At 46.2% G+C, this 12,545-nt stretch overlaps 1 protein-coding gene across 2 annotated transcripts in view; it reads right to left on the bottom strand.

The window, feature by feature from the left end:
- The window catches only part of msi2b (musashi RNA-binding protein 2b), a 177,872-nt gene that overhangs the window by 129,664 nt on the left and 35,663 nt on the right, over window positions 1-12,545 (bottom strand). For both annotated transcript variants that reach the window (XM_083685289.1, XM_083685290.1), the window contains exon 6: window positions 438-530. In XM_083685289.1, coding sequence (XP_083541415.1) covers window positions 438-530 — 93 coding nt within the window. The remainder of the gene's footprint in view (window positions 1-437; window positions 531-12,545) is intronic.

The raw sequence follows: 12,545 nt of genomic DNA, 5'->3' as shown, positions 1-12,545 counted from the left end.
GAGAGCCTCCAGGACGGACGCCATGGGGTTCTTACCCAAGTAACCACCGATCTAACGTGATTGGACAGGTGAAAGCAAGGATTCCAATATACTGTAGCCTTGGCAAATCCAGTCATGTCAGATCAGTGATTACTTAAAGAAAGGGAAGAAAGGAGGAGGTAGTACTTCAACGGGGCCTGACATCAAGCAACTCAATCTAACTAAATAAAGCAATTATTTCGGTTGGTAATGTACAGGAAACACCAGCATCGATTGTTCAGTGAATAGGCCAGATGAGTCAAGCGTGTTCCGCCCCCCCCCCCCCACGCGCACCTTACACACACACACACACACACACACACACACACACACACACACACACACACACACACACACACACACACACACACACACACACACACACCGAGAAACAGGACACATCAGCATATAGACCTTACCTTGCCAAATTGTTCAAAATACTGCTTCACATCTTCAACTACTGTGTTTGCTGATAATCCTCCTACGAATATTTTCTTTGTTCTTGTGACCATCTGGAAGGGTAGAAAAGAAAGAGAGAGAAAAAGAGAGATTAGCAACATATGAAAGCATTTTAGAAGGAAGCATTTTCAGAGCAGTGTGCTGAGGAGCAGGCAAGATATGTTGTTCCCTGAGCCTGGACAGAGTGAAGGAGCACCAAGGTACACAAGAGACACCTTTTGAGAGTCATAAAGAGACGAGGAGCTAGGTGGTGTGTGTGTGTGTGTGTTTGTGTGTGTGTGTGTGTGTGTGTGTGTGTGTGTGTGTGTGTGTGTGTGTGTGTGCGCGTGCGTGTGTGTCCATTGGGAACACTTTGCTGTGGCCTGACACGCTGTTGTCACTACCTCCCTATACACTGAGCTTAGACACATTCAGTCTCACACACAGAGAGCCACAGCAGCCTCACCATAACACAGAGAGGACAATATCCTAGGAATGATGTGGGGAAAAAAACAACAACAAAAAAAACAGGAGACTACAGGGTAAATAATTAGAATGCATAGAGCAGGTAAATGCAGGTTTTCCTTTAGAAATCAGCCAGTCATAATAAACATGGGCAGTGTTCATCTCCTCCCTAATGAAACGTTAGCCATCTACAGCACATCCACTAATTACATAGAGAAATATGAACACCGGAGGACAGACTCCCTCTAACATGGGAGTCGGAGTCGGTGTGTGTGTATGTGTGTGTGTGTGTGTGTGTGTGTGTGTGTGTGTGTGTGCGTGTGTCTTCTGCCACATACAGTATGAGGTTCATTTGTCACTAAAGGAAACCACAATTAGCTCATCCGCTGGTTCAGACTCATGGGGTGGTCTGGGTCTATCTATTTACTTACTGCACACAGAAAGGATAGTTCATTATAAAATCTATTTTCTGTAATGTTCCACAGAGCTTAGCTCCAGTTGATCCACAACACCACAAACAAGTACTGTATACACATACTGTATACAAGATGGCTATAGGCCTAATTATGATCTATACACTCTGGCACCTGAGCAGCAAATCTTCAGTGTGTGACAACAGCTAGTGGGCCGGTGTTTGGGAGCACATCACTCTCCCTGCCCCCTGCCACCCAGGGTTGTTGAGCTGTACCCATCAGCGGCCGCAAAAACCAGCCCAACACCACGGACGGCAAGCAGCGGCAAGGGCATCCATCAACATCACTCACATTTATCACCCGCCTGCCATATTTGGAAGGAGCAGCAGCAGCAGCAGCAGCAACACAGGCCAGCGCCACTTCAGTCCCCATCTCTCTGGCCTGCCTCCCCTCTGTCTGCCCGACATCTTTCCCTCCCTGCCTGTGGTTTGTTTCATCGCCTTTCCCCTTGATAGATAATCTGCCTGTCCTTTTCTCCCCCCAGTCATTTTCAGGGGGCTGGTCGGTTGTCTACAGAGTGTTGAGGTTTTTTTTGCGTGGTCTTTATGTTCCCTGACAGGCAGCGTAGCCCCAGTGGCTGAAGGCATTTCTCAGGCCTTGGAACAACGCAATTACTCTGTCCATTTCTCTCCTCCATGAACGAACAACAGGCCTTCCATCTTCTCTCTCTGACTCCCCTCTTCTCTCTCTCTCTCCTCTTCTCTCCTCCCATATGACTCCAGCTGTCCTCAGAGTGTGGGCTGATGTTCCACCCCCTTATCCAGTTGACACATTTGCATACAGTCTGGTTCAAACAGTCTTTCAGCAAATTAGACATCACAGAAACTCAGGAGAGGACTGAAGCATGAGCTGCAAACAGCCGTATCGGTGGGAGTTTAAGAACAAGTAGATGGTATGAAAGTATATATCAAGTCAACACTCATCTATCTCCACACATGCCGGTGACAGAGGACATGAGGGGGCCCGGGCTGGGCTGGGCTGGGCTGGGCTGGGCTGGGCTGGGCTGGGCTGGGCTGGGCTGGGCTGGGCTGGGCTGGGCTGGGCTGGGCTGGGCTGGGCTGGGCTGGGCTGGGCTGGGCTGGGCTGGGCTGGGCTGGGCTGTGTCCTTGACTTAGCTTCAATTTCCCTCACAAAAATGTGCAAAAGCATCATTAAAGTAAACATGGCTCAGATTGTTACTACTATGGTAAAAAAATAAAAAAAAAAATAAGAATGAACGTATACTATTGTGAGGCAGGTACTTTACGGCCCCGATTTGGACACATTTTGAAACAGGTGAGGGAAAGGGAGGTGGATTTGGGTGGTGGTGGGGGGGGGGGGGGGGGGGGCTTTTGTAGGCTTGTGTCTGTCAGGTGATGAACAGTGCCATAAAGCAGGAGGTGTCGCAGAGAGAGAGAGAGAGAGAGGAGCTAACAGAATCATTCAGCCGGAGGCCCGGGACTGAGAGGTTGAAGTAATGGATGGTAACGACACGCCTCGTCAGGAGAAACAGCCTCTGCTCTTATCGCTAGGGGATTTGCGGATCCGGCGCCCGCAGTTAGTACGCCGGTGCACCTCATTATTTGTACAAATTTGAAAAGGCTCTATCTGTGAAGCGGCGGGGAGGGAGGGAGGGAGGCTCGTGCCGCGCGGCGACAAAACGAGACGAGATGAGACGTTCAGTAGGTGTTACAAACAAATTAACACGAAACAATGCCTGGGCTTAAACAAGCCTTAACCCCCCCTCCTCCTCCTCCTCCTCCTGTCTAACCTGAGAGGCTACAGTGCTTAAAGCCAGGGCTTAGGGTATAAAAATACTGTTGTTGCAAGCAGAAGATCTGGGCCTCTCTGGCAATCTCAAGAACATAAATTCCCCAGCCGAATCCATGAATATGAAAAGGTGTCTCTGGAGGCGAGCATGGAAATGGGAATGAGACCCGCAGCACGCACAGTGATGGAGAGAAGGCGATGTGTTTTCATATATGTGTTGGCGCTGAGCTGAGGTGGGGGGCTTCTGGCGGGGGGCTTCTCCTCAGTCTCTGGTGCTGCTGATGCTGCTGTTTTGGCCTTGTTGCCTTTCATGAACTGAGCTTGATCATTCTTCTCTGTGGGTCTCCAAATGTCTCCTGCCTCCCTTCCTACTTACAGTACCCTCCTCTGTGAGAATGTCAGCTATCAGCCTGTCAGTGAAAGATTCTCTCTCTGGCACACACACACAGACACACACACACACACAGACACAGACACACACATACACATACACAGACACACACAGACACACACAGACACACACAGACACACACAGACACACACACACAGACACACATACACACACACACACACACACACACACACACACACACACACACACACACACACACACACACACACACACACACACATACATAGACAGACACACACACACACAGACAGACAGACAAAAAACACACAGACAGACAGACAGACAGACAGACAGACAGACAAACACACACACACACACACACACAGACACACACACACACACACACACACACACACACACACACACACACACACACACACGGCTGGTGTTCTGCCTGCCAGGGCTGTGAGGTGCTGATAAAACGGCAGCTACAATAGGAGAGAAACAGGTCGGCTGTTTCACAGAAGATGAAGCCGTTGCAGAAGAGGTGGGCGGTCATCATGAGGAGGTTTAGACTACATCCAGCATACCACTCCTCTTGAGGTTATCTCTATCTGCCCTTCTGTTAATAAAGGAGAGCAGACCAGGGTCGAAATAGTATTATAGTAGTAGTCATAGTAATATAGTAATAATATTGAATGAAATACTATGAATACTACTACTACTGTATACAAGTAATACAAAATAATTCAAACAGAAGTAGTGGTGTTGATCTATTTCTTTTGAAATGATAATCAAATACTGTTTGGAGCATTATTATACCTACAAACATTTTAATACAAAAGAATTTCGACCCAGGACTGATCAAGAGGGGTCTTTAATTTGACAAGCAAGCAAGCTGGTAACTCAAGCACAGGCAGCATAGATGTCATCCTGAGAATAGTAGAAGCTGGTGGCGAGGTCAAATCAATGGTATGAATCAAAGTGCAAGTGAGAACATTTTACTGACATTTCCATAAACACGGAGCCATGAAATGTCATCAAATCAATGTGTTTTTTTCCTTGTGGTCTTTGGCAATCAGGAACGGCGCTGAGGCTTCTGGGCTAAAACTGATGGCCACGGGCTGTGACTCTCTCTAGGAATAGCATTAACTACTTCAGAGCCGGACCTCAGGACTTGAGAGTGAGGCAGGATTTAAAAGTTCATTTATACCGTCATTAAAAACAAACAGACAAGGGATGATGGAGGCGGACAGTGTCCTGGAGCTTCATCATATTGAAGGAGAGAGATAGGAACAACGACTTATTATTGCATCTATATTCCTCTGGGCAGCGCTGCGATCTAATTAAGATCTTTCATTAGATGTGCTGCACTGAAAACCGCCCTAAAACACGGATGCTTATCAAAGAACAGGACGACCAAAGGAATAAACAGACGGGGGGGGGGGGGGGGGGCTTAACTAATACTTGCAGTATATATTGGTCATTTAGCACATACAGTAACCCTTTCTATAAGGCATATAATGCATTATAACTCATTATAGCAAGTATGATACCTTAGAATGTCATCATATATGTCTTGATAATCTAATATGCTATGTAGGTCTATAAGAAAAAACCATTGACTGACAGTAAAATAGCTGATAATAGGTCAGGATCAATATTAGAAGAACGCATTCGAAGACATCACAATGCAGTCATGCATTACATATTATATATACATGCTTATAACAAGTCTTACATGGCGCTACAGTGATGAACGCTGAATTATATATATGCCATTTAGCTGACACTTTTATCCAAAGCGACTTCCATTGCAGTGAGTGCATACATTTCGGTATATATGGTCCCAGCGGGAATCGAACCCACAACCTAAGCGTAGTTAGCGCCATGCTCTACCCACTGTGCCACAGAGGACCATAATTATAACTGAACGCTTTACCTAAAGTGTAACATACACATTCAGTATGTCACAAATGCAGGGACCATATCCCACAACCCAAATGTTGCGAGCACAGCACCACTAACCAAATGGAACCAGCATGCTAGCTGCATGATATACTGTATGAGATACTGTATGAGATACTGTATGAGATACTGTATGATATACTGTATGAGATATGATACTCTACTGTGTATGGTCCAGATGTGGCAGGTTAGGTCTAACAATAGTCAGGGAAAAGACTGGAAGGAGAGGAGGAGAGAAAAAGAAGAGGAGGAACACCTGTTGGGTCCAACCACCCCCCCCCCCCCCCCCCCCACCCCCAGTGAAATGGTCCACGATGACGTTTACTTTTATTTACCTGCTCTGATTAAGTGACAGCTCTCCATGGTGATTGTGGTTGACGACAGGCGTGATTGTGGCTGACTGCTCTCTCTCGCTCTCGCTCTCCACAAAATAAGCTATGCAAGAAAAGGACGAGACGAGACGCTCTTAGGAGACTCAGCCTCTTTTTAATCAGAACATCCCGATCTGCTTGGCGTCTTTATGGCTGGCCTGGACCCGACTGATTAGAGTGAGATAATGAACCCCCCCCCCCCCCCCCTCTCTCTCTCTCTCTATCTATACTCCTCCTTATACCTCCATCCTCTCATCACACACCCAGTGCTGATTGCCAAGGTCCTTAAACATGGACCTTTCTTCAAGCCCTCATACACTCTACCATGGGTGCTGGGGAGGGGGGGAGGGGGGGGGGGCTTCCAAGCAGCTGACAATGCAAGTGAGTGAAAAAGCTCCTTCTTTCCTTCTTCGGCTCATGCACGGCGTGTGTCACTGGCTTGAGTGACAGTGCGACAGCGCGCTTGCCACATTCTATTCACACTCTCTAAATTTAGCCACAGAGCTCCAATTTGTCCATATTTGCGAGGGGGAATTTTAATGCACATATTCAAATGCACTCTGCAAACAGGCGGCGCCTGGGCGGCGGCCGCTAACCCTGATTGACAGCCGTAGCGCTGTTTGACTGAGGGCTCCCAATTAGCTTATTAGTTCCATTTGCCAGGTTGGCTGGATACACTAGCTGCCTTTGGGAACCCAGCCCACCCACCCCTCAGTCAGTGGACCAGGACTGTGACTGTGACTGTGACTGTAACTGTGTGTGTGTGTGTGTGTGTGTGTGTGTGTGTGTGTGTGTGTGTGTGTGTGTGTGTGTGTGTGTGTGAACATCAGCGGGAGAGTAATCCTTAGGGTCAAGCTGGGGTCAGCCTGCGATAGGGTCATTCCTTGGCTGGAACACATAACCTATCCAAGCATAAGCCTTCATCACCACTATGAGACTGGTGTAAAGAAACCTGCTCTGGCCCTGCTCTGGCCCTGCTCTGGCAGAGTGCTGTTTTTAAAGCCTCCTTTTCACCAAAGGAGAATTGATATTGATGTAACACAAGGCATAGAGGCTGCTTTGAAATACGTATGCAGCATGCACCTTGATGTACGGTAAACATAGTGTGTCCTATAAGGCTTCAAAGCAATAGCGCTCTGCTCTACAATCACCTTACATCAAAGACCATGTTGATTTCATCTTGGGGTTACAATCGAGCCTCCTTACATAACCATTACAGCATTACATCTGGCAACAAATAAACACTGTTCAATAGAATGATGTTGTTGTTTTTTTGTTGTTGTTTTTTTTACGACATGCCCGGCAGAAAAGGCAATATTCTACCTTGACAAACGGAGGCAATACACACTTTCTTTTTTATCATCATGATTAGATGTGCTTTACACTCCCACCCTTAGTCAATAGATTATTGTACAGTTATGAAGATTGATAGGAGCAGCTTATGGGTTATTATGGGACCCCAGAGAGCCAGATACACCTCCCTCCCTTACAAACTTCCATAGGAATCTGAGTCGCAATGACGCCTCAACTCCCATAAATGCACTCTGGGAGGGAAGAGAAAAAAAAATGTTTCACATTAAGGAAAAAAAATGGAATAGGGAAATTGAGGAGCGCTCCTCAAAGCCATTCTGAAAAATTAATATGCTAATTAAGAGCTTGCTTGAGGCAGACATCTTGGAAACTTTAGCAAGGGAGTTATAAGCACTTAACAAATTACTTACACTATTACGCTTGAAGCCGTATACATTTTTAAAGTGACTATTTTCTCTCCTTTTCTATTATAATAGACCTCGCCGATTCTGAAGTCTATTTCCCCCCAGTTGCCATTTAGGAATATAAAATAGATATCCGGACTTGAAATGTCCTTTCTTGAGATATTAAATTCTCAGTGCAATGAAGGATTTATCAATGTTCCCGATCGTTTTGTGCAAGATGATATTGTTCAGCGCAGCGGACAGTTCATACACCAAATGTCTAAAGTAATATACCAAGAAACTACACACAGAATAATACTCCCCTCAGATCACTGAACTCCAGATCAGGGGGGGGTGATAACCAAAAAACTACAGCTGAATGTTTCACTGGAAGAAATATTTGAAGATGAACAGAGTACAAAATGCTGTTGGTGCCTTTGTATTTCTTGAGGTCTCTTGACGGGATTTCAAACACTGTTTAAATCTGCCCAAAAGGGAGCTATGAGTAACTTCCTGTAAAATAAGATTAGATTTGTCTTGTTGCATTTCCAGTCACAGTAGTGAAATGCTAGCACACCAGGGAGTCTTTAAACCAACCCAACCCCAAGGGGGCTCCAAGGCAAAAGATCTGGATCTGACTGGATTTTTGCCCGTCTCATAGTTATGGGCAATGCTCTGGCCTATAGCCTATACTCCTTATCTTGAAACATAACTAAACATATCTCATTCCCCATAGATTGGCAAGGATGCACTGTGACCTGCCCACTCCTGCTAACATCAACAGCATCCTCTCCCCGTCTATGGTTGAAGGTCATTGTGATGCCGCTCTATATAGACTGTGCATCCATCCCTGAGACTTCAATTTGCTTTTCCAGGAGGATGGAGAGAAATAAACTGATTACTAAGTTAATTTGAGGTCACAGACCCCGGTAACTCTTGTCGGTCATGACACCAAAAGGAGTACACCAGTAAGAAAGAGAAGAATATTATTCTGGTCGTCCATCACAAAAAGTATTCATTCAGGGTGATATCTGCTGAAACACAATAGCATCGGGGCTGTTTCTGAGGGGGCCGAGGATGGGTTGCAGGAGGGAACACAAACAAAATACAATTTGTGAGGGGAAAAAACAATCTTGCTTCCCAATAAAAAGTGGAATTGCACATAAAGTGCCAGTGTGGCTCGGCTCCCTGTAATTTGGACCCAGCTGGTCAGCGGAGGCCGGGGGACCGGAGGGCCGGAGGGGGCTGAAGCAGGGCCAAAGGGAGGAGGCAGCCAGGGCAGGGACAGTGCTCCTCAACCCCCCCACCTCCACCCCCTACCCCACCACAACCAACCCTTATTGACAATCCCTATATATCCAGCAGCATAGACAACAGCCAATCCACCACAACAGCCTCGTCCATGAGTCACTGATGGAGGAAGGACTGAACAAAACTGGGAGAACATCTCTGCATCTGCTTGTTAGCATAGAAAAATAGCCTGCTCAAAAACGGAGAAGTAGTAAACCAACCCGTGTTTATTATGAGCAATAACAACTGAGCCACCCTGCTCAATATGTAAAAAGTCACTCAAATGATACGTTGCCAAAACGACCATCACGTCAACTGATATTTTTTCATATATATCTTTTTTTCAGAATGTCTCTTTAACTCGTGTGACCCATCTGGATCACAGTAGGCCTGCACATGGAGTAGCTCCGTAGTTCAGTTGCTCACTACTCCTCCACTCCTTTTCAAGGAGCACACAATGCTCCGATCCATCTACTGTAAGTGCCTGGGAGAAAAATACAACTCCTTGGAGACTGTTGGGCAGCGAGAGAATAAAATAGATCCATAAAGGTTGTTCAAAACAAACCAAGGTTCCCTGCTAGGCTGGGCCACTTTGGGGGCGACACAGGAAGCAGGTAAGCTTACTGTTAGGATCTGTGGTTTTAAGCAGTGGCAAGGAATGATCAGAACAGTCTGGGGATTTAACGCTATAGATGAAATTGGGCATGTAAGCTTGGATCCTGTAGGGTGAGGGAAGGTCCATCCTAAGCCCTGTGAGAGGGTGGGAGAGGGGTAGAGAGAGGGAGAGAGAGAGAGAAAGAGAGAGGGAGAGAGAAAGAGAGAGAGAGAGAGAGGTGAGAAAGTGCTATACAAATCAATCCATTTGATTGGGAGAGGTAGAAATTGAGAGAAGATTGACTGATGAGAGGCATTCTACTACACTCCCCACAGCCTTGGGGACTTTTATGCAATTGATCAGAAAGGTTACAATGTGGATCCATAGCTCAAGTTCATACTGACATAAATACATTTAGATTAGATTAGATTAGAATGTATTGACCAAAAACAGGATTATCAAAGAACAGCTTGTCATATATGTAACATTATGTGCATTCAAAAGCTCTTGGCTACTTCTTACAAAAGCAGGGCACTCGTAAAAATAAAAAAATATTTGCTAAGAATACAATACACCTTGGGGAATTCAGCTACTGTACCTACATTCAACTCAACACAACCAACAACCTTGATATGATACAGAACTTGAGGTTTGGACCACCAAGACCACAACATCCATTTCTTCCCCTTGTGACTAAACAGCACAGGGGATGAAAAACAGGGATTATGATAGTGCTCATAACACAGAGAGAGAGAGAGAGAGAGAGAGAGAGAGAGAGAGAGAGAGAGAGAGAGAGAGAGAGAGAGAGCATACACACAGCTGGTGAGCCTGGGGAGCCCATGGAGAGATGAGTAACTTTGATGCAGCCATGACGTCAACTGTCTACGGCCGCCACCACGTGCCAACCAACCAGCTGTCAGCTCTTCACACAGGCTGTCCTCTCCCTGCATCTATAGGTCAGCAGGATAGGTCACTGGCCCTGACATGGGGTTCTCCCCAGAGGGCTCAGACAACCATGGTTGACTGTCCTCCTCTCTGTGATTCGTAGGTTTTAGAGGCCTTTTCATAGTACAAGAGATGAGAATCTCTCTCCCACACAAAAATACGCACACACTTTGTTCTTTCTGGGTATTTTCTGCCTTAGAAAGAAAACATATACACACACACACACACATGCATGCACATGACACAAACACACACACACACACACACACACGTCTGTGCTCTTGCTGGGTATTTTTATATTTATTAACCTGCTACTACTGGGTGTGAAAAGCTGAACAGCCCCCCCTCCCTCTCTCCCCCCCCTCTCTCCTCTCTCTGGCCAGAGCATCCATGTATGACCTGTGGCTGCGTCTCTGTGGCTCCGCTCCGCTGATACTGGCCAGAGTGTTTTCTCTCGAAACGGGGCCTGGCTGAGCTGAGCTAACCACTGACCACAGAGCAGAACACTGGCTGGCCCTGAGCTCGGCTGCAAAATCCGCTAACACCGCTAACAGAGCTGGTCAGAGGAGGGTAGCTGGCCGTGGTCTCCACCCTGCCGTAGCTCACCAGATACCACACGGTCCCATGGAGCCATGCCTGTCTGTGTGAGGCTACTGTGCTGTACAACACAGCCAGGCGCCTCAGCGTGCATAGGCTATATGTTGGGAAACAGGGAGGAGATCTCAACATGAACCCAAACACAAACAGGCCCTCTCTGTGCAGTGCTCAAGCACATACAGCACACACACACACACACACACACACACACACCGCACACACACACAGCGCACACGCACACGCACACACACACACACACACACACACACACACACACACACACACACACACACACACACACACACACACAGCGCACACAGCGCACACGCATGCACTCACACACAATACACACATACAGTCACTCAGGTTTGGGAGAGGCAGCTAGAGGGTATTTGTCATGGCGCCCATTTGCTTTCTTTCCCCTCCTAATAATAATAGGAACACTAATTAGTAATAATAGCTAGACTGTCAAAGCTTTGTCGTTACAATCAGTCATCTAATGTTGATTCCAAGTCCAGTAGCAAAATCTGTACGACAAACTGGTTCAAGGACTAAGATGAGAGAGCCTGTAGGGTTTATGTTATGCTGATTAGAAAGAGACTTTTCTATTTCAATGTTGACCAGCAGCAAAATCCTTCATTCTGTTTCAAGAAAACCTGATGAAATAAATTGGACATCAAATACAAGCCAGATCAAAAAAAACTCACAAGCGAAGAAGTCCACATTAAAAGAGAAGATAATCATGCTAATATAATAACAGCTTCTCTCCACGTCAGTGTAAATTGAGAAATGAGAAAATGAAAAGCTGCATATTTCTGCTATTTCACCCTGGGTGAGAAACACACATTTTCTATGGCACATTTCTTGCCCTACGCTCCCACCCTAAAAAAAATAGAAGTTAAAATGCTATGCGGCAGTAATTTAACATCTGTCTCACGGCGATATCAGCTGAAAAAATAGATTGACTTCCAGAAATATTTGAACTCAAACAGCCTTCTTGCTCTAATTAATAGGATTCGACACAAACACAAGGCTGATAGGTTTACATAGTATACAGGATGGAGCACTGCCTGCGTCAGATAACGCCTGTTCAAACCCCGTTCAAGTGCAGTTCTGAGTGGGCCATCGTCCTCTCTCTCTTTTTCCATATCTCTCACCCTCTCTCTCTCTGTCTCTCTCTTTCCCTCCCTCTTGCTCTCTCCCTTTCTGAGGCATAAACCAACATGGCTAATAGCAACCATTAACCAGAAGCAAAGCCCTCTCTCCGTCTTGGATTACTGCGCTGTATAATGACAAGGAGAAAATATGTTCTCAACTGAGCTTTCAAATGGCACTAGTATGGCGTGCAATATTGAGAAGAGCAATTTCAGAGGATTCTGGTGGGTTGGCAAGCCTGGCTGTTCCTATGCCATATTTCAATATAGGGGTTCGGAGGAGGAGAAACGGCAGATGAAGCTCTGGAGCACTGACATTCACGACATTGTATCTAACATGATGTGGGAACATGCTATACACACTACTGTATGTGCTGCTCGAATACTGGCAGAAGAGTATAAATCTGGCTGCTCTCCGCATCAAGAGCCAAAGCAC

The sequence above is a fragment of the Argentina silus genome (assembly GCF_951799395.1).
Source record: "Argentina silus genome assembly, chromosome: 14".
NCBI classification, from domain to species: Eukaryota; Metazoa; Chordata; class Actinopteri; order Argentiniformes; family Argentinidae; genus Argentina; species Argentina silus.
This window is presented reverse-complemented; position numbering and strand designations above follow the sequence as displayed.